This window comes from Boleophthalmus pectinirostris, unplaced genomic scaffold (genome assembly GCF_026225935.1).
Source record: "Boleophthalmus pectinirostris isolate CB_2022bp ecotype Guang Dong unplaced genomic scaffold, ASM2622593v1 HiC_scaffold_7, whole genome shotgun sequence".
Taxonomy (NCBI): Eukaryota; Metazoa; Chordata; class Actinopteri; order Gobiiformes; family Gobiidae; genus Boleophthalmus; species Boleophthalmus pectinirostris.
The window spans coordinates 686261-709360 of NW_026571473.1; the positions used below are offsets into that span (position 1 = coordinate 686261).

Sequence of the window (23100 nt, forward strand, 5' to 3'; positions counted from 1 at the left end):
CAGATGAGACTGCACGATCTGCCCCTGGCACCACCACTTACTTTACTCAGGTTAGACAACAATATGAAGTTTTAATGGTTTTATTCATATGAACATGTGGCCCACACTTCAGTGAGCACAGGACCCTGCAGCACACGGACCTGTGCAGAAGGTACAGGTGAGAAAACTGTAAAGGCAAAAAACCACACCACGGAGCAGACTGAAGTGTAGATTGACCCCAAACCCAGGCCTCGCCTGGCCAACCAGGATATTCCAACATTAGGAATGCGAAAGAGTCCAGTTTTAATGCTCTGTCCTCTGCAGAACTCCTCAAGAGGCTGCAGGGGGCGCTGCTTTGCTACACAGCCGGGCTACAAGACCGGCCATCTGCAGCAGAGAGTTGACCCCCTCAGCCACTCGCACGTGAGTGTAGCCGATCTCCTGCAACACACACAGCCATGTTAGAGGGGACAGAAGGAGGCTGGAGAGATGTGATTAGCAAAACATGCGCTCTGAGTCCTGTGATGTGATGCTTTGGTCAAATAGATCACTTGCTCAAAGAGACACCTCTTTCCCCATCCACTCCTATTGATTTAACCAATCAGTCAAGTGTCTCTCAGACCACGTAGATGAAAAGACATGAGATCAAACCAAACCAGAGAATGGTCACAAATTCTGATATGATAAATGTTTTTGCCAAATCTCCACTCTGTTACTTAAGGTTTAAACAGGCTGGTCCGGAACAACAGAGTTATAATCATTTTAAAGGGCCCATAATTACGCCATTATCTGATGTATGTACTTTCCTCATCACAAAGACCTGGAGGTGTGTTCTGTTACATTCACGTTTAACACACAAACCCTGCAGATTTAGGCCGAGTTCTTCTCTCAAACAGAAAATACTTTCTTCCACCTTGTGATGTCATGTGGCGATACAGGAAGAGCTCCACTGTAATTACAGATTCCACACACCTTCACTAAAGGTTCATTTTTGCCCTTACAAAAGATAAAAGATGGCTGTTAAACTTTAAAACTGCCACTTAATGACATCACAAGGTGGAACAGAACATTATGAGCTTTGTAGCTGTACACAGCAACGTGTGAATGAAACAAAGCTCCAGGTATGTTTTTGATGAGGTAACAACATGCATTATTGATTGAAGTACTGATGCCCACATCAACAAAAATAACCTTGGTGTTGCAGCTCAATAATTGTTGGCTGTGGGAGTACCTTGATAAACTCCAGCTTGAGGTACTCGGGCATGCTGAAGGTCTTGCACACTCTAAACACATTGCCGATGATGTCCTCGGGGGAGTAGCCCAGTCTCCACAACTGCTCCATGACACGGTACGCCTCATCCACCTGTCCCTGCACACAGTTTCCCAGCATGCCTTTCACCAGCAGGGGGTGCGGTTCATCGCACACTTTGAACACGTTCTCACTGTTGATGAAGCCAAAGCCTGAGTGGGTGGACTGCAGGTTGTTCAGCGCCTGGTGCAGGGGGGAAGAGAAAACTTACAGTGAGGGTGCATGGTGCTACATGATAGGATGATAGGGTGTGTGGTGCACGTTTGTCCCCCACTCCATAGCCCTCCTCCAGAGTTGGCTCCTCTGAAGCAGAGCCAAGTGTCCAGCTCACACACCTGGAACAGGCTCCAGAGGGAGCAACTGCACTGTGTCACATGACCAAATCAACCACGATAAAAGTTTGACTTTTAATAGACATCAATGCTTCTACAAATGAAGTATTCAGAAGGGTCTATACGTGTCAACAGTCATTAAAACATGTGACTAATAAAGGCTGAGTGACTCATCTATTAGAGTGATTCAGGCTGGTCAATAAATTTGATTAAATTAATGATTTTAATGAATGATTTTAATTAATATGAGCTGATATAGTGTTATCTGAAGCAATGCAGCTAAAATAGCCATCTCCCTGTATGCTACAGTGTGATGTCCCCCTGTGTCTCCATGTGTACCTGTCTCATGTCCCCTTGCGCGGTGAAGATGACTGCCTCCAGCCCATCATCGGTCACACTCAGCCCCTCCTGTTGGACGACCTGCTGCAGGCGTGCAAGGACTTGGCCATCGCTGAGTTTGGAGTAGCGCAGCACGGCACAGCGTGACTGGATGGGCTCAATGATTCGGTCTGAGGCGTTACAGGCCAGAGCGAAGCGTGTGGTTTTAGAGTAGATCTCCATGATGCGCCGCAGAGCCTGCTGAGCACCGTCTGTCATGCTAAACACACACACTTTTATCTACTAGAATTATTTAACATACTGATAATCAATTCTTTTCAGAGTAGTGTGGTCACAATACTAAAAATAAATGGACACAGTACAGATTTTTACGCCACAATGATAATAATTAAGAAAGAAAAAAATGTCTTTAGGCAATGTAACCTATGGCTCCTTATATGTGTGTAATCCCTCGGTGGTCCAGGTAGGTTCCATAGTGGTCCACGGGCACATACTAGTCTATGTGCTCTTATACTCGTTCTGATACAGCTCAAGACTGATACAACTCAAGACTAAAGACTTTCAGGAAAGGTTCCTTTCTGTCCTGAGAATGGGACTTTGTAGTATCAATACCTGCTCAAATGAGTATCTGGTTCCCATATTAGTTTTCGTATTGATCCAGCTTTAAAAACCCTACATCACAAGTACCATAAGTTATCGCAGTATTGTCTAATGGAATAACATAGGACATAGACCCATAGGCCTAGAACATTTAATGGAGATGGGGGCAGGTAAATCATGTCATCCAAAGAGTGCACTGTACTCCAAGGTCCAAACGGAATTTTCCTTTTGAAAAATATCCTGTCATCAACAGGGAAGAGTCATGTGGAGATTATGACATTACATTCAGCAATCTAAAAACTTAACAATTGTAAGATAAGAAATATATTAAAAATATGAAATTAAAAAGTGAAGCTTATAAAACCTGTTAGTGTTGTTTTCAGCTAATTTACCATTTTCACAGCAATAAAGAGTAACATGGTAATCTAAATATGTGATGTGTTAACAGTTAATACCCCATAGAAGTCTTTATTTATAAAATTATTCATAAAAGTATTGCATTGTCTCATATTGTGGACTGGAGTCCCACTTCTCATTTCTATACAGCAGTGATGTATTTCAATAAATGTCTCCTCTGAAATAAGCCAAACCATAAGCCTCATGTCCTTGTCCTTCCTTTCCTTCCCTCCCTCCTCAGCCAACTAACCTGTCGGCCTCGTCCAGGATGATGATCTTGTGTCGTCCTTTGGGGAGGGTCACCTTTTGTTGAGCAAACATCTTGATTTTATTTCGGACCACATCAATACCTCTGCAACAGAATACAAAGATACAAACGTTAGGCCTAAAGCCCCCTCCTTAAGCCCCCTGTATATACCCAACCCTCCCCGTATCCCCGTGTTGGTCAAGGGGTCAGACCTGTCGTTGGAGGCGTTCAGCTCCAGCACTGCGTCCTTCATGGAGGCTCCCAGCAGGGACCGGGCCAGGCACAGGATACTGGTGGTTTTCCCAGTGCCGGGAGGCCCTGAGGAGCACAGAGCGCATGAAGAGCTGTGAGATGTGCACTAAACTCAGCTCTGCAGAAATCAGGTACGTGTCATCAGATCATAAAGCAAAGTTTGTAATAGCTAAGCCTTTAGAATCCAAACAAATCAAAGTGCACTTCGAGTTGCATGACTATACCCTCTTCTACTGAAATGACAATTGCCCCTGGCACGCACATGCACGTGGCCTGGTGGTCTGGAGTTTATTTAACAAACTCTTTATTCCCCTGTTCCCGGGTAGTGCGTGCACAAATCCCACCTGCTATGATGATGTTGGGCACATTTCCTTCTTGGGCGAACACCTCCAGGCGGCTTACCGTCTCCTCATTCCCCACGATCTCACACAGTTTGAGCGGCCGGTACTTCTCCACCCAGGGCAGCTCGTACGCGCCCGCGGTTCTCTCCACGGCTCTCTCCGGGGCCGTGCTGCTGGATGCGATGCAGGGCTCCTGCTCCATATCAACCTCCATGTTTAGCGCGTTTTTCTGCTTCTGCGGCTCGAGAGGTTTCCTGTGCGATCATTCTCTGTGGCTCAGTGGCTCCTCTCTCTGGCGACAAAGGGCTGTGCACCACTGTCAACACAACAGACGTTTCAGCGCAACAATGTGTGAGTACAATACTGGACAATTCAGGTGCAGCTAGGCTCTGAGATTTCTGACCATCTGTTTGTAACCCTACTGCTGCCCCATAGTCTAGGCCTAAACTAACGCAAAACAATACACAATAGCCTAATTACATAAGCTTTAAATTGACCAGCTGCGAATGGGTCCAAATATATGCTTAGGTGTAACACTGCAGTGCAGCTGTAGTCCAGACACACAAAAACTGTCCAGACACACAAAATTTCTCAGTGATGAGAACAGGCCAACCCAGGCCCCAGGCCTAATGAGGCACAGAGTAGTGTTTAGTGCCTAAAGTATTCACACACTTGTGTTCAGGGCCTATAGTGTTCAGGGCCTATAGTGTTCAGGGCCTATAGTGTTCAAAGCAGGAGTCTCCAACCTGTAGCTTGGGAGCTACCAGTAGCTCTCCACCCTCTTCTAAGTAGCTCATCAAAGGATTTTTGAATTAACTAATTAAACTAACTAATTACTACCTAACTTTGCATGCTAATAAATGGATAAAGGTTTATGTTTTATAAGTATATCTTGCTGTTCTCCATCTAAGACTTTCCTATGCTCAGTTTCTTGTGACTGCTAAACAGGGAGACCAGATGTCTCTGTTTACCCGGGACAGTCCCAGTTTTGAGTCCTGTGTCCCCTGTCCCAGCAGATTTATACAAAACCAATGACTTCTCCCAGTTTTATACAAGAAATGTCTCAGGTGTTCCTATTTTTGACCAGTTTCATCTAAACCAGGACTAATTTAAGACTAAACCAGAACTACATCTGGTCTTAACCAGGACTATCACAATTTTTGACTAATCAGATCCCAGCCAACAGTAAAGAGGAGCATAAATTATCATTTGTTTAGCCAAAATACAGAAAATGACAAAGCAAAAAAATGACGTGTCAGACGTCCCTCAGATTATGTTGCACACTCTTTTCACAATTGTATTTATACTGACCATCTCAGTTTGGGTGTTTCCCAGTTTAGAATCTTGAAAATCCGGTTGCCCTACTGCTAAAATGAGCAGCTCTGGTATTTTCTTTTTGTAAAGGCAGCTCACCAGAGGAAAAAGGTTGGAGACCCCTGGTTCAGACCCTATAGTGTTCATGTTTATAGTGTTCATGTTTATAGTGTTCATGTTTATAGTGTTCATGTTTATAGTGTTCATGTCTATAGTGTTCATGTTTATAGTGTTCATGTTTATAGTGTTCATGTCTATAGTGTTCATGTTTATAGTGTTCATGTCTATAGTGTTCATGTTTATAGTGTTCATGTTTATAGTGTTCATGTCTATAGTGTTCATGTTTATAGTGTTCATGTCTATAGTGTTCATGTCTATAGTGTTCATGTTTATAGTGTTCATGTTTATAGTGTTCATGTTTATAGTGTCCAGGTATATAGTTTTCATGTTTATAGTGTTCATGTTTACAGTGTCCAGGTATATAGTTTTCATGTTTATAGTGTTCATGTTTATAGTGTCCAGGTATATAGTGTTCATGTTTATAGTGTTCATGTTTATAGTGTTCATGTTTATAGTGTTCATGTCTATAGTGTTCATGTCTATAGTGTTCATGTTTATAGTGTCCAGGTCTATAGTGTTCATGTTTATAGTGTTCATGTCTATAGTGTTCATGTTTATAGTGTTCATGTTTATAGTGTTCATGTCTATAGTGTTCATGTTTATAGTGTTCATGTCTATAGTGTTCATGTCTATAGTGTTCATGTTTATAGTGTTCATGTTTATAGTGTTCATGTTTATAGTGTCCAGGTATATAGTTTTCATGTTTATAGTGTTCATGTTTACAGTGTCCAGGTATATAGTTTTCATGTTTATAGTGTTCATGTTTATAGTGTCCAGGTATATAGTGTTCATGTTATAGTGTTCATGTTTATAGTGTTCATGTTTATAGTGTTCATGTCTATAGTGTTCATGTTTATAGTGTTCATGTCTATAGTGTTCATGTTTATAGTGTTCATGTTTATAGTGTTCATGTCTATAGTGTTCATGTTTATAGTGTTCATGTCTATAGTGTTCATGTTCTATAGTGTTCATGTGTTTATAGTGTTCATGTTTATAGTGTTCCAGTGTATATAGTGTTCATGTTTATAGTGTTCATGTTTATAGTGTCCAGGTATATAGTTTTCATGTTTATAGTGTTCATGTTTTATAGTGTTCCAGTTTATATGTTTCATGTTATAGTGTGTTTATATGTTTATAGTGTTCATGTTTATAGTGTTCATGTCTATGTCATGTCTATAGTGTTTATAGTTTTAGTGTTCTATAGTGTTCATGTTATAGTGTCCAGTGTATTATAGTTTCATGTTTATAGTGTCATAGTGTTATAGTGTCAGTTATAGTGTTCATGTTTATAGTGTCATGTTTATAGTGTTTAGTGTTCATGTTATAGTGTTCATGTTATAGTGTTCATGTTATAGTGTCATGTTTATAGTGTCCAGGTCTATAGTGTTCATGTTTATAGTGTCCAGGTATATAGTGTTCATGTTTATAGTGTTCATGTTTATAGTGTTCATGTTTATAGTGTTCATGTCTATAGTGTTCATGTCTATAGTGTTCATGTTTATAGTGTCCAGGTCTATAGTGTTCATGTTTATAGTGTCCAGGTCTATAGTGTTCATGTTTATAGTGTTCATGTTATAGTGTTCATGTTTATGTTTATGTTTAGTGTTCATGTTTATAGTGTCATGTTCATGTTATAGTGTTCATATAGTGTTCATGTTTATAGTGTTCATGTCTATAGTGTTCATGTTTATAGTGTCCAGGTCTATATAGTGTTCATGTTTATAGTGTTCATGTTTATAGTGTTCATGTCTATAGTGTTCATGTTTATAGTGTCCAGGTCTATAGTGTTCATGTCTATAGTGTTCATGTCTATAGTGTTCATGTCTATAGTGTTCATGTTTATAGTGTCCATGTTTATAGTGTCCAGGTCTATAGTGTTCATGTTTATAGTGTTCAGGTCTATAGTGTTCATGTCTATAGTGTTCATGTTTATAGTGTCCAGGTCTATAGTGTTCATGTTTATAGTGTTCAGGTCTATAGTGTTCATGTTTACAGTGTCCAGGTATATAGTGTTCATGTTTATAGTGTTCATGTTTATAGTGTTCATGTCTATAGTGTTCATGTTTACAGTGTCCAGGTATATAGTGTTCATGTTTATAGTGTTCAGGTCTAGTGTTGAGCAAATAGGACGGTGAGTGTATTGCTGAGCAGTGAGCATTTCACTAACGCAGGACAGAAGAAACTGTGGAGAGTCCCGTGTCCGTGTCCATGCCCGTGTCCGTGTCCGTGCCCATGCCCGTGTCCAGCAGCGGGAGGCGCTGCCGCTGCCTGCAGCCAGTCCTCGGAGCAGAAGCAGAGGGAGAAGGCGGGAGGCGGGCCGCTCTCTGCGCGGGCTCCGGACCGGCCATCTTGGAAATCCTGAGCGCCGCTTGTCCCGCCGTGTGTCCCGTCTGAGCCGCCTGAGTCCCGGTACTTCTCTCCCTGTGGCCGTTCCGTCCTCCCGCGCACCGCCGCTCTCCGTGCATGTTCCAGAGCCTGAGGAGCAGATACTCTACGCTAAAGAAGCACCATGTCGACTGCTACACCGAGTAGGGAGGGAGGGCGGCCGGCGGCCTCCACTCCCCTGTCCCCGACCAGGATCTCCCGCTTACAGGAGAAGCAGGACCTGCAGCAGCTCAACGACCGCCTCGCCGTTTACATCGACCGAGTGCGGGCTCTGGAGCTGGAGAATGACCGCCTCATGGTCAGAGTGTCGGAGAAGGAAGAGGTGTCCACCAGAGAGGTGAGTTTTTCGGGTGTGTGAGTGTCGGTGATGTGGAGGCTGGAGCGGCCGTAGCAGCAGCTAAACTTGTGTACACAGAGCGGAGCCTGGAGGCCCGCAGCGTGGAGACCTGTGACTGAGCTCACGCCCACAGACTGTTACTTATTCAAATAGTCTAATATATAATAGATTATCCAAGATGTAATCAGGTATCTGTTAACTCTGCCACTTCAGAGGTGATTAAGTGATTCAGTTTTAATTTGAGCATTTAGAAACTTTGGGATTCAGTACCATTCACAAAAATCAGATCCATGTGCTTACTGAAATGAAGCATATAGGTCACTCAGTCTGAGCTGGGTGCCTCAGTTTGTGTAGTGACCTGTAGATCAAACTTTAACCTGGCTTCATAAAAGCATTTGGGGGAATCCCTAATAATGTCAAGATTTTAGATTTCATTGTCATGGAACACAGTGAAATTAGGTTTAGAGCTTCAAACACTGCAGATTTATAATGCAAAGTGTAATACCGAAGATGCAAGACCCCATAAATAACCCCAGTGTAAACAAGAGCACAGTGATGCTTCAGTGTAAAAGATATGTAATAAACAGTAAGAGTCTGAGCAGCAGCAGCACAAAGGGCAAAGGAGCAGTGAGGTGCATCACAGGGATGTGCTGATCACACTGGGAGGGTTAGATATTGGTTAAAGCAGTTTAAAGTTGAGCAAAAATAATAAAAACATAAATGATCCATCAATCTTTAACCTCTTACCATTCTGGCCTATTTTTCCTCAAATGACTCTCAGTTCAAACTGAATCTATTTCTGAACTCTTTGAAGCACAAACAAATGGCTGGACTCTTTGTGAAGCTGAGGCTCTGTAGTTTTGGCCTCTGCTGTCTGATCTACTCTTATTTTAAGTGAGAACAAGGTCTACACAGCAAAGTCAGGGTTTCAAATTACACGTGAATTATTTGGGGTAAATATAAGAGTAGGTATAGCTGGTGTCCCTGGGGATGGTCTGATAGAAAGCAGATTGAGCATTTGTTGGATCTTTACAATTTACTTGCTAAAGCTGAAGCAGATGTCACTAAAAATTAGATTTAGGAAGAATTAACTCATTGCAGAATTAATATTAAAGGTGGGTTTGGAGTACAAACTGGTCCAGATTCTTCTCAGAATGGTTGGTTTGTCTCTGCTGGCCTGGCCTCAGGATCCCTCGGAAGAGCTGGAGGAAGTGTATGTGGAAAGGAACTTCTGGGCCTCCCTGCTCAGATTGCTGCCTCCACACCTCAGCCCCAGATAAAACAGAAGAAGATGGATGGATAGTGTGAACAATTAGCCACTATATTATGACCTAAATGAGTTTATTTTTTAACTTTGTACTAAACAGACTAAAGTTGATCTTTATGTTTGGCAGACTTAACTTTAAAATCTCACTTTTTTAAACTCCTCTTCTGTTGTGTGGCAGATGTTTTGAATGTGTGATTGTTTTTTTTCCAGTGAACATTTTCCCATGACCAAAATGTGGCATTGGTTGCATTAACACGGTAGAAGTTGGGTAAATGTGTGTTTGCACTGCCAAAGATCAGATTCAAATCTGAAACAACACGGGCCCAGCTCACCTTCAGAAAAATCCTCTTCAGGCTGTTGACACTGCGGCACATGCACACTCAGATCTGATTATTTGCAAGTGTGTGGAGTTCTACTAAAATGACAGAAAGGGTTAATGGTTGTTATTATACAACAGTCAGCAGATTTAAAATTTTGCAGTTTACATATTATTTTAGTAAATTTAAATCTCCAGAAATGAGATACAAATCAGATTATTGTGTGAATGTAACCACAACCACTGACAGAAAGAAATCCGATTCAGGTCTTTGAGCAAAGAACCACCTGCAGGTGGTTCTAATGCCTTAACAGTGAAGTGAGCCTCCTGTGCTGTGTGTAGGTGAGCGGTCTGAAGGCTCTGTACGAGGCGGAACTGGCAGACGCTCGCAGGGTCCTGGATGAGACGGCCAAAGAGAGGGCCCGACTGCAGATCGACCTGGGCAAGGCTCAGAGTGAGCTGGACGAGGCCAATCGGAGGTACACACTTGCACGCAGACGCACGCACACACATGCACACACACACACACACACCACTCTGCTGTTTTACTTTCACTTTCACATCATGCCACAGACAAGATCACTTTCTGACAAGGGTTTCTTCATGATCTTTCCTATTGGATATTGTCAAGGTCAAAAGTATCTGATCAAAAAACTTGTGTTACTGTAATTGATCAGATTTGAAAAGCTCTTTATGCTTATTGTATTAAAGCCATGTAATTCTGATTTAAAATGTAATCACAAGTTAGCGATTACTGTACAAATTGTCTCTGCTCATTTCTATAGTGAAAACATAAATAACAGCTCTCTGTCACCTGCTCTGATCTGCCAGAGCACAGAAAATACTCATATTTAAATGAAGTTTTACACTTTTTAATCAAGTTTTGTATAAAAGTGTGAGGTAAAATGCTTCTAAAATTGTGTTAAAAAGTAAGAGTAAATAATATTTTGCATTTGTACTTTCATTACTACTTCATTACATACTTTCACTGATGTACAATTCGGGCAGTGGTTGCCCTTGTAATTGAGCACATTATTAGCCATGTAACTGTATTTTTACTTCAGTACAAATTTCAGTATTCTTCCCACCACTGGATATTCATCATCTTTGATTGCTTTACAAAGAGTGACTAATGGGGAACATGTGTTCCTCTTTTAACAGTTTGAAGAAGAAGGACGGTGAGCTGGCAGCAGCCGTGTCCCGAGCTGGAACTCTGGAGGACAAACTGAACCAGAGCGACGCTGCTCTGTCCTCTGCTCAGAGCCACAGTGCTGCCCTGAGCGCAGAGCTGGGGGACGTCAAGGGCCAGCTGGCTAAGGTACATCCTGCTCCCTATAACCACTGGGCTGGGTATCATTAAGAAGCTGCTGATACAATACATACCTCAGTACATAGGCCACGATATGATATCTCAGTACGGTGCACTTTTGATTCAATACAATATTTCAAATCGTTGCGATACAGTTCAATAAAAAATAAAAGCTAAATCATGGCTGTGATAGTAGCCTTTAACCTTTTTTGCTGTATTAGTAGCCTTTGTGAAACCACTTCTTGTGCGAAGTTCATATGAAACACAAACATTTTAATCCTCAAAACAGTGAAAATGTCAAATGTGTCGCATAAATGAGTTTCCTTCCTCTAAACAAGCAACAAAACTGTAGCGCTATAACAATAATTTAGTAAAATATACCAAAATGTACTCTTGGTGATATATCAATACAGCAGCCCACGATATTGATACTGTATCATTACATTAAATGATACGATATATTGATATTTTGATATTTTTGCACACCTTTAATAACCGTAAGGTTTGAGGGCAGGATTACAGCACTTTGGAGCTCTTAAATGCTCTCAAAATCACAAAACCTTTAGGCATTGTATTGTAGTATTGTATATCATAGTTTACTGTATTTTAACTTCTTAGGTTCTTTTTAAAGACAATGCAGTAAAGTGTATTTACCTTGTTGACATGTTTCGGCTGCTAGCAGCAAGCCATCTTCCGAACTGTCACCGGTGTTGGTGGTGACGTGTCGTATATCAGCTGTTGTTACTTCCTGTAGGCGTGGTCAACCTGATGGACCTGGCAGGTCGCTCAGACTGACCACGCCTCCCGTTGCCCGGTGTTCTCTGAAGAAGGGTGTCCCAGGTGTGTGAAAGGAGGAACGCTCCGTCATCACGGTTAATGCTGTCCGTGCCTCGCTTTCTGATTTCAATGGCCTCCTTGATCCAGCGTTTGAACTTGTTGTTTTCCGATCCAATGATCCGAGCCCCGTCCCAATCCATAATGTGGTTGTTCCTTTTACAGTGGTCTGATATGGCGGATTTTAGGTTTTCCTGTTCTGCTTTGTCAGGGAGACTCACCAGAACACAAAAAGACAAAGCAGAACAGGAAAACCTAAAATCCGCCATATCAGACCACTGTAAAAGGAACAACCACATTATGGATTGGGACGGGGCTCGGATCATTGATATACGACACGTCACCACCAACACCGGTGACAGTTCTGAAGATGGCTTGCAGCTAGCAGCCGAAACATGTCAACAAGGTAAATACACTTTACTGCATTGTCTTTAAAAAGAACCTAAGAAGTTAAAGTATATAAGAAGACATAATGAACATCATTGGCTTAGTTTACTGTATTGTTGCTAATGCTAGTGCTAATTCCCTGAGCAGCGGTCAAGCCTTAAATACATGAACATCCAATTCAGTGGATTCTATGGAAGCAAAACTGACTAATTTAAAGACCCTGCACCAGATTTTTTTTTTTTTAAATATGAAAAACAAAACTAGTTCCCTTTAAACAAACATTTGCAAATTAATTCCTAGCATCCTAAATACTGACTGTAATGTGTTTATAAATGCATTTCCCAACTTTCAGGGGCCTAACAACAACTAGCATGCTAGCAGCACACCATCCTTACTTTCTGGTTCATGGAGGATAAAAACGCTCTAATTAGATGCAGATAGCCCACAATAGTCTCATTTTGACCGACACAGGTGCTTTTACATGATCTTTTCTGGGGCAAGAGAAGTGAGACTTTATTACATGACACTAGTCTGGCACGGTCCCTTTTAAACACCTTTGTTTGATTTGACAGCCAATCCACAGACTGTTATTTTGCAGATTATAGCCTTAATATTGTCTTTAGTCCCATATCATTTGCACTGTGGTATCAAAACTGTAACAAGATCAACTCAAGGGCGCCATCCCGACCACCGGTGAGCATCATGTAATCCCTGTGCCACCCACACCTCTTGAAGCCGCTGTATGTCCCCGTCTCAACTGTACAATCTGTCTCTGTGCTGTCTTTAAAGCAGACCTATTCTGTAGAATGGACTTTTCTGAACTTTTGACTGTGTTATACTTGTTTCCCATCACCATTTTCTCACTGAAAGTAATTATTGAAGTATGTATTTAGAGTGATTTTTGCACTCGTACACTCAGAATTGTTGATACACCTGTGGCAAAGAAAGAAAAATCAACAGTCATCACTGAAATAACTTGAAACTGATAAAACCAATAATAAATAAAAACTTACTGAAAATGGTCCTATGTGAATCAATCATTAAAAAAACAAAATAATGAAACTGACCTGGACAAAAATGTTGGTTCCCTTAACTTAATATTTTGTTGCACAACCTTTTGAGGCTCTGCAAACAAATTATTTCAGTCACTGTCAATGAGACTTCTGCACTGATCAACTGGTATTTTGACCCATTTCTTGTGAGCAAACTGTTGTCTCAGGTTTGAAAGGTTCCTTCTCCAGACGCATGTTTCAGCTCAGATGTTCAGTAGGTTTAAGATCTGGGCTCACAGAAGAACACTCCAGAACAGTCCAATGTTTTGTTCTTAGCCATTCTTGTGTGTTTTTAGCTGTGTGTTTTGGGTCATTATCCTGTTGGAAGAACCATGACCTATGACTGAGTTTTCTGACACTAGGCAACACATTTCATTCCAAAATACCTTGGTAGTTTTGAGATTTTGTTGTACCTTGCACAGATTCAAGACACCCTGTGCCAGATGCAGCAAAGCTTCACAGTAGGGACAGTATTCTTTTCTTGGTCTGCTTCATTTTTGTGTCTGTGAACATAGAGCTGATGCGTCTTGCCAAAGAGCTCCTGTTTTGTCTCATCTGTCCAAATAACATTCTCCCAGAAACTTTGTGACTTGTCCATATGCGTTGTGACAAATTGTCTCACTTTTTTATGATTTGTTTTCAACAGTGGTGTCTGGTGACTGATGGATGGTGTGATCTGACACTGATGTACTTTGCCCTTCAAGTTCACATTTTATTTGTTTGGAGGTTGTTCTGGGCTCATTGGTTCCATTCGTATGATCCATCTCTTCAAATTGTCACAAATTTTCCTCTTGCAGCCATGTCTAGGGAGGTTGGCTACAGTCCTGTGGACCTTAAACTAGAGCCCTGCAATCCCATGGGCCTCCCATGGGACCCAACGCAAAACAGTGCAGCGTGGGAAACATTTTGAAAGCTCACTCCGTTCGCGGGAGGGATGATAATCTGCTGTCCCGCAAACTAAATCTGAGTGTAAAGTAAAATATACAAATGATGAATGTAAGTATATCATGCATAATTTGTGCTGGATATTTTATTTGTCATTAATAAAAAACATTTTAGAACTAAACCACGTCTAAAACCAGGACTAAAACAGGATTTAGCCAGGACTTAACCATGCCACTGGACAGCCCACCACACCTCCTCCCATATGTAGCCCAGTTCCTTTTGCTTCTCCATGTTTGATAGAGCTTAAGAAAGCAAAGTTTCCCATCCTGCGGGACTTGCGAGAGTGGGACAAAATATTGCAGATGCGGGTGGAAGCGGGACTGAAAAATAGAATTCTTTGCGGGAGAGGGACTGCACAATGCGGGAGCAGACGGGAGCGGGACTGAAAATTCTGTCCCACGCAGACCTCTACTTTAAACTTCTGAAGAACATGTGTAACTGTAATCACAGGAACATCAAGCTGCTTGGAGATGGTCTTATTGTCTTTATCTTTAACCTGCTTGTCTATCATTTTCTTTCTAGTCTCCTGACACAGTTCTCTTCTTCTCTTTCTCTGGTCCATGTTCAGTGTTGTGTCCATCATGTCTCCAAACAGCACAATGACACATGTCCCCCTTTAAACAGACAGACTGACTGAGGACAAGTTTGAAGAACCTGTGATGCAGATTAGAGACACACCGAAGTTTAACATGTCCATATTGTCCAGTTACTTACAATCTTTTGTAGAGGAACCATCATTTTTGTCGAGGCCAGTTTCATTAGTTTGTTGTTTAAAATAATTCTGTTGAACAGCAAATCAAAAACAGTGTCTGAGTTTCATTGGTTATTTTTCAGTAATTTTTAAAAATGTATTATTGGTTTTCTCAGTTTTAAGTTAGTTCAGTGACCATTGTTGATTTTTCTTTCATTACCAGAGAGTACCAACAATTTTGTCCACGTCTGTAGTTAATCCGTTCTCCAGTTTTATTGCCTTAGATGGTGATACTCGTAGGATTCAGCAGCATTGAGTAGTCATTTTGGTATAAATGAGAAAAATCCTCTGCTCTAGTGTGATGTTGCAGCTGTCCACAGGAGAGGCCCACAGCACACGGCGGAAATGCGGAAGTCAGCAGACTATTTCTTTCAAAGCCATTTAAGATTATTTAAAATATATAACATAATGATCCACGGATGTCATAGGTTATAATTCTATAGCAAACACAAGCACAATATGTCTAATGTTTAAACTTTGTTCCTCTGGTGTGCGGTCCACAGGCAGAGGACAGTCATGCTGTAGCCAAGAGGCAGCTGGAGGCAGAGACACTGATGAGAGTGGACCTGGAGAACCGCTGCCAGTCCCTCACTGAGGAACTGCAGTTCAGGAAGAGCATGTTTGAGCAGGTCAGGCTGTGTGTGTATGTGGGTGGGTGGGCAGGTGGGTGGGCGGGTGGGTGTGTGGGGTCGCATGCGCATGCGATGGACCTAACTAAGCTAAGTGCATGTTCCAGGAGGTGCTGGAGTCGCGGCGGCGTCAGGAGCAGAGGATCGTGGAGGTGGACTCTGGAGTGAGGCAGGACTATGAGTTCAAACTGGCCCAGGCTCTGCAGGTACACACAGGCTTATTCTTTGGATTGACAACACTTTATAATGTTAAAATTTCATGAACATAAACCACACAAATTTTAAATATGTCACACTTAAAGCTGTAGTATGTAATTTTTCTGGTGGAGCGTCCTCTGCCTGCCACCCACTTGCGTCACGGATAAGTTACTGCTTTGCCTGTATGTATAGTACTGTATAATGTATAGGTTAGTATCAAGCACATTTATCTTGCATTTATTCAATTACACACACTTTAATGCAAAAGAATGAACTTAACAGGCCATACTCGGTGATGGTAAGACACTAATGTAGCCACAAGGGATCCATCTACAGCAGTGGTCCCCAACCTCCGACGGTCCGACGGCATGGTTAAGTCCTGGCTAAATCCTGGGGGGGGGGTTCACGCTTTTGCGGCCTGGTACCCCTGATGGGGACCCCTGATCTACAGCTATCGTCATCTGTCACCTTGGTGGGCAAGTGAGCCACTGTTGTGCCCAAAATGGTCACATCTCCATAAAGAATAGTTTTGAACCTTAAAAAAAATAAAGTCCAATTTGTAGCTTCATTTGAATTGCATGATTTCTTGTTGCAGCGTTTACTCATAGTATCACAAACACTTTGAGGTCGTTTTCACACATGTTCTCGTATGTTCTCTGGATCCCAGTGCGCACTGGATTTAGCTCTTTTTACTTTACTTTTGGATCAGTCATGTTGAGATACACCATCATTCACTACAAATATGCACCATGAACCATGTGAGAATCCATCAGCTGATTGTAAAACTTATTTCCATGACAACGTGCTTTAAGCCACAGAGGGCAATGTGAATACACACCCACATGCTCCTTACGCGATGGTCTTTCACATGAGGCCAAACACACCATGAGAACTGAACACTCCAGCTCTTTTATTTCGACTGAACTTAGAGGCAGTGTGAAAACGACCTGAGCCAGAGTGCAGACAAAAAGAAAAGTGCCCCTGATATGACAGTTATGTTATTATGTTGCAGGACCTGAGGAAGCAGCATGACGAGCAGGTGTCTCTGTACAAAGAGGAGCTGGAGCACGCCTTTCAGGCCAAGGTAAGACTCCCTTTTGTCTTTAAATCTCCACTTCTCTGTGCATGGTTTCAGAATTATGAGAATCAACCACTGTTGCCATAGTGAACAGCCATAGTAAACAAAATATTAGATCTTCTGAATGAAAAAAAGTCCTCAAAATGTTGCATCTAACAGGAAGCTAAAAAGCACAGCTAGTCCCCATCTTTTTCAGAGACATTTTGTGCTTTTTTCTGTCCATTATAAACAGCCAGACTGTCCAGTGGGGTCCATTGCAAAAGAAAATTGCATTGAATTTGTCCAGTTTACAGACTTTTTCAGTTTTTTGTAATCAGCAAAACTGATGTAAAACAACTTAATTACAGAAATGGTAACTTCCTATTCAAGACTGCAGAAGTGATTCTCTGGTTGCTATGTAACTGTTGAACATGAACTTCTGTGTTTGACTTTTTTGAGAACTCAAGCCACAAATACAGGTCAATAAAGGATTACTCAAACATGTATGAATCACCCAAACTATAATTCTGAGAAAGCCAAAGATGAGGGAACACATATGTGGTTAAAGTCAGTTTCCTGTGTGTGTCTGTGCAGCTGGAGAATGCTAAAGTGTCCTCCGACCTGAGCGACAAGGCAATGAGCAGTGCCCGAGAGGAGGTGCTTGAGTCCCGCAGCCGCATCGAGAGCCTGAGCTTCCAGCTCAGCAGTCTGCAGAAGCAGGTACGAACAGGGGCCCTCCACCAGGGGCCCTCCACCAGGTTTTTAGGTTTTGTATTGGCAAGTTACCCAACTGTGCTAAACCAACAACACTTTACATGAAGGCTGACTGAGTTGGAAAAATATTGAATCTAATTTTAACTGACAAGCAGGATAGACAAACACTAAAATGGGCCTATCAAATGAAAACAAGAAACTAATTTCAGAGTATGTTTGTACAGATCTAAACTACAGAGTTAGTTTTCTTTTTGTGGAAACGGCAACCTTTGCAATTTGCTAATTGCATGCATTGAGATTGCAATTTTTTATTCGATTGCGTTTACTTTACATGGACAGGAAATTACAAAATTACTGATTAATAATTTTTTTTTAAATTAGGAACATTGTATGCTGTGTGTGATGTGTAGCAGGTTTATACTGTAGTTGTTTTTCAAATGATTGTGGTCAGTTACAGTTTACGATATGAGTTTCAGGGGAAGATCAGAAAAGGTGCTAATACAACTAGTAAAAAACTACTATCAAAAATAGCCAATTTACAGCTCACCCCTCTTCCCACAGCTGGCCACCTCAGAGGACCGTATCCGCGAGCTGGAGGAGATCCTGTCCTCAGAGCGAGACCGAGCGCGGCGCACTCTGGAGGCAAAGGAGGCCGAGATGAGTGAGCTGAGGGAACGCATGAACACACAACTCTCAGAGTACCAGGAGCTGCTCGATGTCAAGCTAGCCCTGGACATGGAGATCAATGCCTACCGCAAGCTCCTGGAGGGGGAGGAGAGCAGGTATGACCCAGGCTGGAGCTACCAGTTATAGCAACTGGGGCTACTCTGAGTCAACCTTGGGTGCTTATTTTAACTTTTTCAAAAAATGTTTTATGGGCATTAGCTTAAGTAGAAGAAGCTGCAGGGAAACCAACCTAAAACCTAACCGAAAGAGTCCTAAAGTGCCTGTGTTTCCCTGTGCCCAGACTGAAGCTGTCTCCCTCTCCATCCTCCCGGGGCGCTGTGACGAGGGTCAGCGGTTCAGCATCATCACGCTCGAAGAGAAAGAGGCAGGAGGCAGAGGAAGGAGAAGAGCTCAGGAGTGAGGAGCTGAGAGGTGAGCTGCTGTTGTCTGAGGAGTCCACGTCCTCTGGAGCAGTCAGCATCTCCCCCACTGACATGGACGGTAACGCGGTCACTCTGAGCAACCTCAGCGAGCAGGTCAGAACTACTCTGGTTTCTTAATTTTTAGTTTAGTTTATTTATTTATCAGAGACAATGCACATAAAGATTGAGCTACACTAAGAGGTCATATGCTTGTGCTAGGTTACAGCAAAATTGCTCATTTCCACCTTCAGTCCCTGGACAGGTTGATGTCATAAATGGTGTACATGCCAATAAAATAGTGATGAGTCATTCATCCAGTCAATCAATAAGTAAAACTATAGTCCCATTTGGCCTGATATATTACATATATACATATTTACAGTCATACAGGACAGATTAATGTGTGTGTCAGTGTAACAGTGTGAGATGGTTTGACTGTGGTGTGTGCTGCAGGACCAGTCACTGGGCAGCTGGAGGCTCAGTCGGCAGGTGGACGGAGGAGAGCCTCTGGTCTACAAGTTCTCCCCCAAGTATGTGCTGAAGGCCGGTCAGTCTGTCACGGTAAGGATCACTGTTAACCGTGCACCTTCTACACATCATGCTAGGGCCCCTTTTGTAGTGGCTGTTTTTTTCACCAATAGCCTCCCATCACCATGAATGTTAAGAACACAGATTATTAATGAAGTTCCCTCAATCCTGATGTTCCAGGTTTGGGCAGCAGGGGCTGCTGTAGCACACAGCCCTCCCTCTGACCTGCTGTGGAAGAGCCAGGCTTCATGGGGCACAGGAAATGATGTCATCACCTCTCTGACTGACACTGATGGAGAGGTACGCCATTGGCTTACACGTGGTTATTAAATTAGTTTGTGTTTGTGTTCGTGTTCTTAGAACAACATGGTTTAAAGATACTGTGTCAGTTATTTAGATTTGGGTTAAGTTTAGACAAGTAGTAATTGCAATTAAGGCCCCAGGAAATTAATGGAAGTCAGTGTAATGCCCCATAACGTTTGTAAAGCAAATGTGTATGTGTAGGAGGTGGCCCGGAGGAGAGCCACCAGAACCCAGGTGGAGGACGGAGAGGAGGAGGTGGAAGTCAATGGCACGGTCAGTACAGGCTATGTGGTGTAGTGATCACCTCAATGTGCAACACAGGGAGAATTCCATATCTAACTCCGTCACACTGAGTTAAATCATTTACGTTCCATATTTAGTCTTATGCTCCAACCCAGCCATTCCCTTAACAATCCAAAGATCCCATCACACGCCATAATTCCCACTCTATTCAAAAGAATGTTTATTTTTTCAAATTACAATTAGAAGTCCGAACTTTATTGGCTATTGTTGGTGGCTTTAATTATGGTTTCAATACATTTAAACACATTATGTAAAGTTTTTTCTTTTCTCTGGTTGTGGTCTTGACAATCTTTGGGACCCCATTTTGGGAGCCACAGCTTTTAGCCAACTCTTCTGTGTTTAGCATTTCAGGAGACTTTGTGCAAAGTCTTTTCAAAGCTTTTAACCATGATATAACATTTTTCCATCTCATTTACCCTCTGAAGTTGTATTTGGAATGATTCAAGCCCACCGTGCTGTATGCACTTTGTTTACTTAATTTGCTGCTCTCGTGTGATGTGCAGTGATCCATCCTCTGGGCCCACAGCATGCAGTGATTGGTTGTGATGAGATTTAAATTGGCTTATTTTCCTTTCTGGAAATCAGTGGACCTGTTTTTTTTTTAAGTCATTTTGGGTCAATATTGTGATTTAAAATGTGCAAATTATAATATAACGATCCACTTAGATTTTAAGTATAGAACTATACTGTGATATCACATGAACACTGCCCCAAGAAATGTTTTTACGGAGCACTTCAAAGCTATGGATACACGCTTCTAACTCCGGCACCTACAGAAATGCCCTATCCCTGATGCAGTGCTGAAAGCTTGTGTTTGTTGCAGGGGCGTGGCTCATCTCGGGAGTGTGCAGTCATGTGATCCACACCGCCAGAGGAGCAAGCTTTTCGGAACACTCCAAAAGCAGCCTTTCTTAAAAAACACGTGGAAATGAAAAAAAAAAAAAGTTTGTTAGCTTGTGTGTTTTTAAGACTCTGAAATTTTCAAATTTAACTCAGAACTCAGTTCAACCTCTTTTTTTTCTCCCAAACTTCTATGACGATAAGTCCTCAGAACAGCAGATGCCACCTGTGTGAGGAGGCCGCTCTGGATCCAAGCTTATGAAAAACCATGACTTTACGATTTATCTGAAGACAATTGCACTGTATCATTTTTCTTTTAGTTGTTGTTATAATAATGTGAGGAAGGACCCATTTTTTTCACATATTTCCACTATTACTCTACAGTGAAAATTATGCTAGTTTTGTCATATCTTTGCAGAATGTTGTGTAGAACTTTGTTTTGGCTCTTTCTCAAACTGCCCCTTCTCCCTCTCAGACCCTTTAACCTTCACTCACTGGAAATAGTTACGGCAAACTTGGTCCAGTGAAGATTTAAAGAAACTATATGCAGCCTGTGTGCTTAGTTAAAAAAACAAAAAAACAAAACACAGTCACTACACTACAAACACTACAATCACAACTACACCTGACACCAGAGCCTTAACCCGCAGATAGAGACATAGCCAAGTTTGTCTCATTCTCAGTATATGGACAGGCCTCATGTGAATGCTCAGAACCTACAAAATTCCCTCACTGAGCTGAGCGGTTTCAGGTGCTAGGGTTTATATAGTGACCTGTCGTATCAGTGAGAGTCCTTTTTAGGTTTAAACCAACTGGATTTCAACATTGAAATGGCAAACCAAATGTGAGGCTCATTCTGTTTTCTGATTGGCATTGGATAATTGTCTTGAACCAAAACACCAAATTATAACACAAATAACTTGTCCATCATGTCCAATGTTTTTGTGATCAAGAATAAATTGACATTACAATAGTTCTCAGTAAAAACTCTTTTTGATTTGGACATGTTTTTACCCTATATCCAGGGACACAGATGGCTCATGTTTATGGAATTATAATATAAATCCTTTTAGTTTTTTAATTCTAATCCTGTAGACATGAATTAAAAAATGCCCAAAATGCATTCTGTTGTCAAAGGTGAAATGTGAGTACTGGTTCTCGTGGTGATCTTCCCGTGGGGCTGAGTTTAGGGGACAGTGCTTTGCTGCTGGAGTAAGGGCCATGGCAGTGCTGCGTACAGTTTGAAGTGAGAGGGGGGAGGTGCTGCCTTAGAGAGAGCCTTCATCATTCTAACTCTCAGGGGGTGTCATGAGCTCCACTACAGCCACGGACAGAGTGCTGGGGCCACTTTTTTTTGGCACGTCCTCTGGAAAGTAACTAATTACAAATGCTCATATTACTGTAATTGAGTAGATATTTGGTTAGTTGTATTTTAAAGCTTGTCCTTATACTTGCAATTGAGTATAATACTAGCCATGTAATTGAAATTGGTTACAGTTGACAACATGAATACTGAGTAGTAGTAGTACAAGCCCCAATAGCCACGATCCACAGCTGTCTCAACTGTCACCTCTGTCGCTACTCTAAATTTACACACATAATAGCATCCCTGCTCTGATTGGTCAGAACTCAGAAAATATGCAGGCTATAATTTAGTTTATATAGATTGCAGCTCTAAAATGTCTCTAAATTCTGTGTACTTTTTACTTAAGTATGATTTTGGAAGCAGTAATTGGGTGTATTTTTATCTATTTAAACTGTACTTTTACAGTACTCATTACACCACTGCTGATACTGATTGGCCAACTTGTTTCCTAACCTGACAGGCCTGCAGCAAGACAGGAACAATGCAGCCAGAGGTCACCTTGTCAAAAATAAACTGGTGTCCTTGGGCTGTGCTGTCCCATCAGAGGGCACCCATTTTCTCAGTGGTCCAGGCCTTCTCCTGACAAAGTCCTCCAAATGATGACCGTGCCCAGCCAAGGGGGCACAGACAGAGACAGCTTCAGTCTCTGCTCATCAGTGGACTGCACTGAAGCCTTCACACTCCTTTTGTATTTTATTTTTATGCTATCATGCACATGTGATAAGCTAAATGTGATTTATGATGAACTGTCAATCATGATTCTGTCTGAAGCTTGGTTAAACTTGAGGTCCAGATAATCTCTGTGAAACACTCAGCTGCTGTCTGAACAGAAGCGCTCCGTTTGAGCAGTGGCACCAATATAAATGTACTTTTCAACTTGTAATAAATCTTTTTTTATCAGTACAATTGTGATTATTCATATGTGGTTGTACAAACAACTATCTGATGTTATGATGTAACATGTAAATCATGTAATTGTTGCAGCTACTGTTGTAGAAGATATTGTCAGTAATAATTAATTTCCAAAGCCTTGGCCAACCATGGCCAGAGAGCAGCAGCCTCTGTCACTGAGCAAGTTGGTGCCAGTCTGCTCTCCGTGGCTCTGAGCGCTCAGTTCTTCTACCTGGATTACTAAACTTCACACATAAAGGCAGAGGGACTGTTCACAGTGATGAGTTGAACACAAGGTTTCCTAAAGAGGAGCCGGCTCTATCTGCTGAGCCTCATCAGGTTAGGTCTGCTCTAGGTCTATCGCAGAGATC

General features: G+C 41.9%; 2 protein-coding genes across 2 annotated transcripts; one reads left to right on the top strand and one right to left on the bottom strand.

Moving 5' to 3' along the window:
- Positions 1-64: 64 nt before the first annotated feature.
- On the bottom strand, positions 65-4049 carry rfc2 (replication factor C (activator 1) 2). Its single transcript, XM_020927737.2, has 6 exons — positions 3799-4049; positions 3415-3520; positions 3206-3307; positions 1960-2218; positions 1211-1471; positions 65-420 (listed from the first exon to the last, which is right to left on the bottom strand). Exons 1-6 carry the CDS (start codon positions 4007-4009, stop codon positions 310-312), a joined length of 1050 nt encoding a protein of 349 aa, XP_020783396.1. The 5' UTR covers positions 4010-4049; the 3' UTR covers positions 65-309.
- A 3497-nt stretch (positions 4050-7546) lies between these two features.
- Positions 7547-22744, top strand: lmnb2 (lamin B2). The gene is made up of 13 exons (XM_055164638.1): positions 7547-7951; positions 9877-10013; positions 10696-10852; positions 15316-15441; positions 15549-15647; positions 16652-16723; positions 17291-17416; positions 17972-18192; positions 18378-18612; positions 18952-19059; positions 19207-19326; positions 19531-19602; positions 20456-22744. The coding sequence occupies exons 1-13, from the start codon at positions 7739-7741 to the stop codon at positions 20489-20491; spliced, it is 1722 nt and encodes a 573-aa protein (XP_055020613.1). The 5' UTR covers positions 7547-7738; the 3' UTR covers positions 20492-22744.
- Positions 22745-23100: the final 356 nt, after the last annotated feature.

Coding starts and splice junctions, on each gene's coding strand:
- rfc2 (XM_020927737.2), bottom strand. CDS start 4,009: ATGGAGGTTGATATGGAGCAGGAGCCCTGCATCGCATCCAGCAGCACG. Junction 3,521..3,798: donor GCCCAACATCATCATAGCAG/GTGGGATTTGTG, acceptor TGTGCTCCTCAG/GGCCTCCCGGCACTGGGAAA. Junction 2,219..3,205: donor ATCCTGGACGAGGCCGACAG/GTTAGTTGGCTG, acceptor GTGTGTGTTTAG/CATGACAGACGGTGCTCAGC.
- lmnb2 (XM_055164638.1), top strand. CDS start 7,739: ATGTCGACTGCTACACCGAGTAGGGAGGGAGGGCGGCCGGCGGCCTCC. Junction 15,442..15,548: donor GGAAGAGCATGTTTGAGCAG/GTCAGGCTGTGT, acceptor TGCATGTTCCAG/GAGGTGCTGGAGTCGCGGCG. Junction 15,648..16,651: donor AACTGGCCCAGGCTCTGCAG/GTACACACAGGC, acceptor ATTATGTTGCAG/GACCTGAGGAAGCAGCATGA.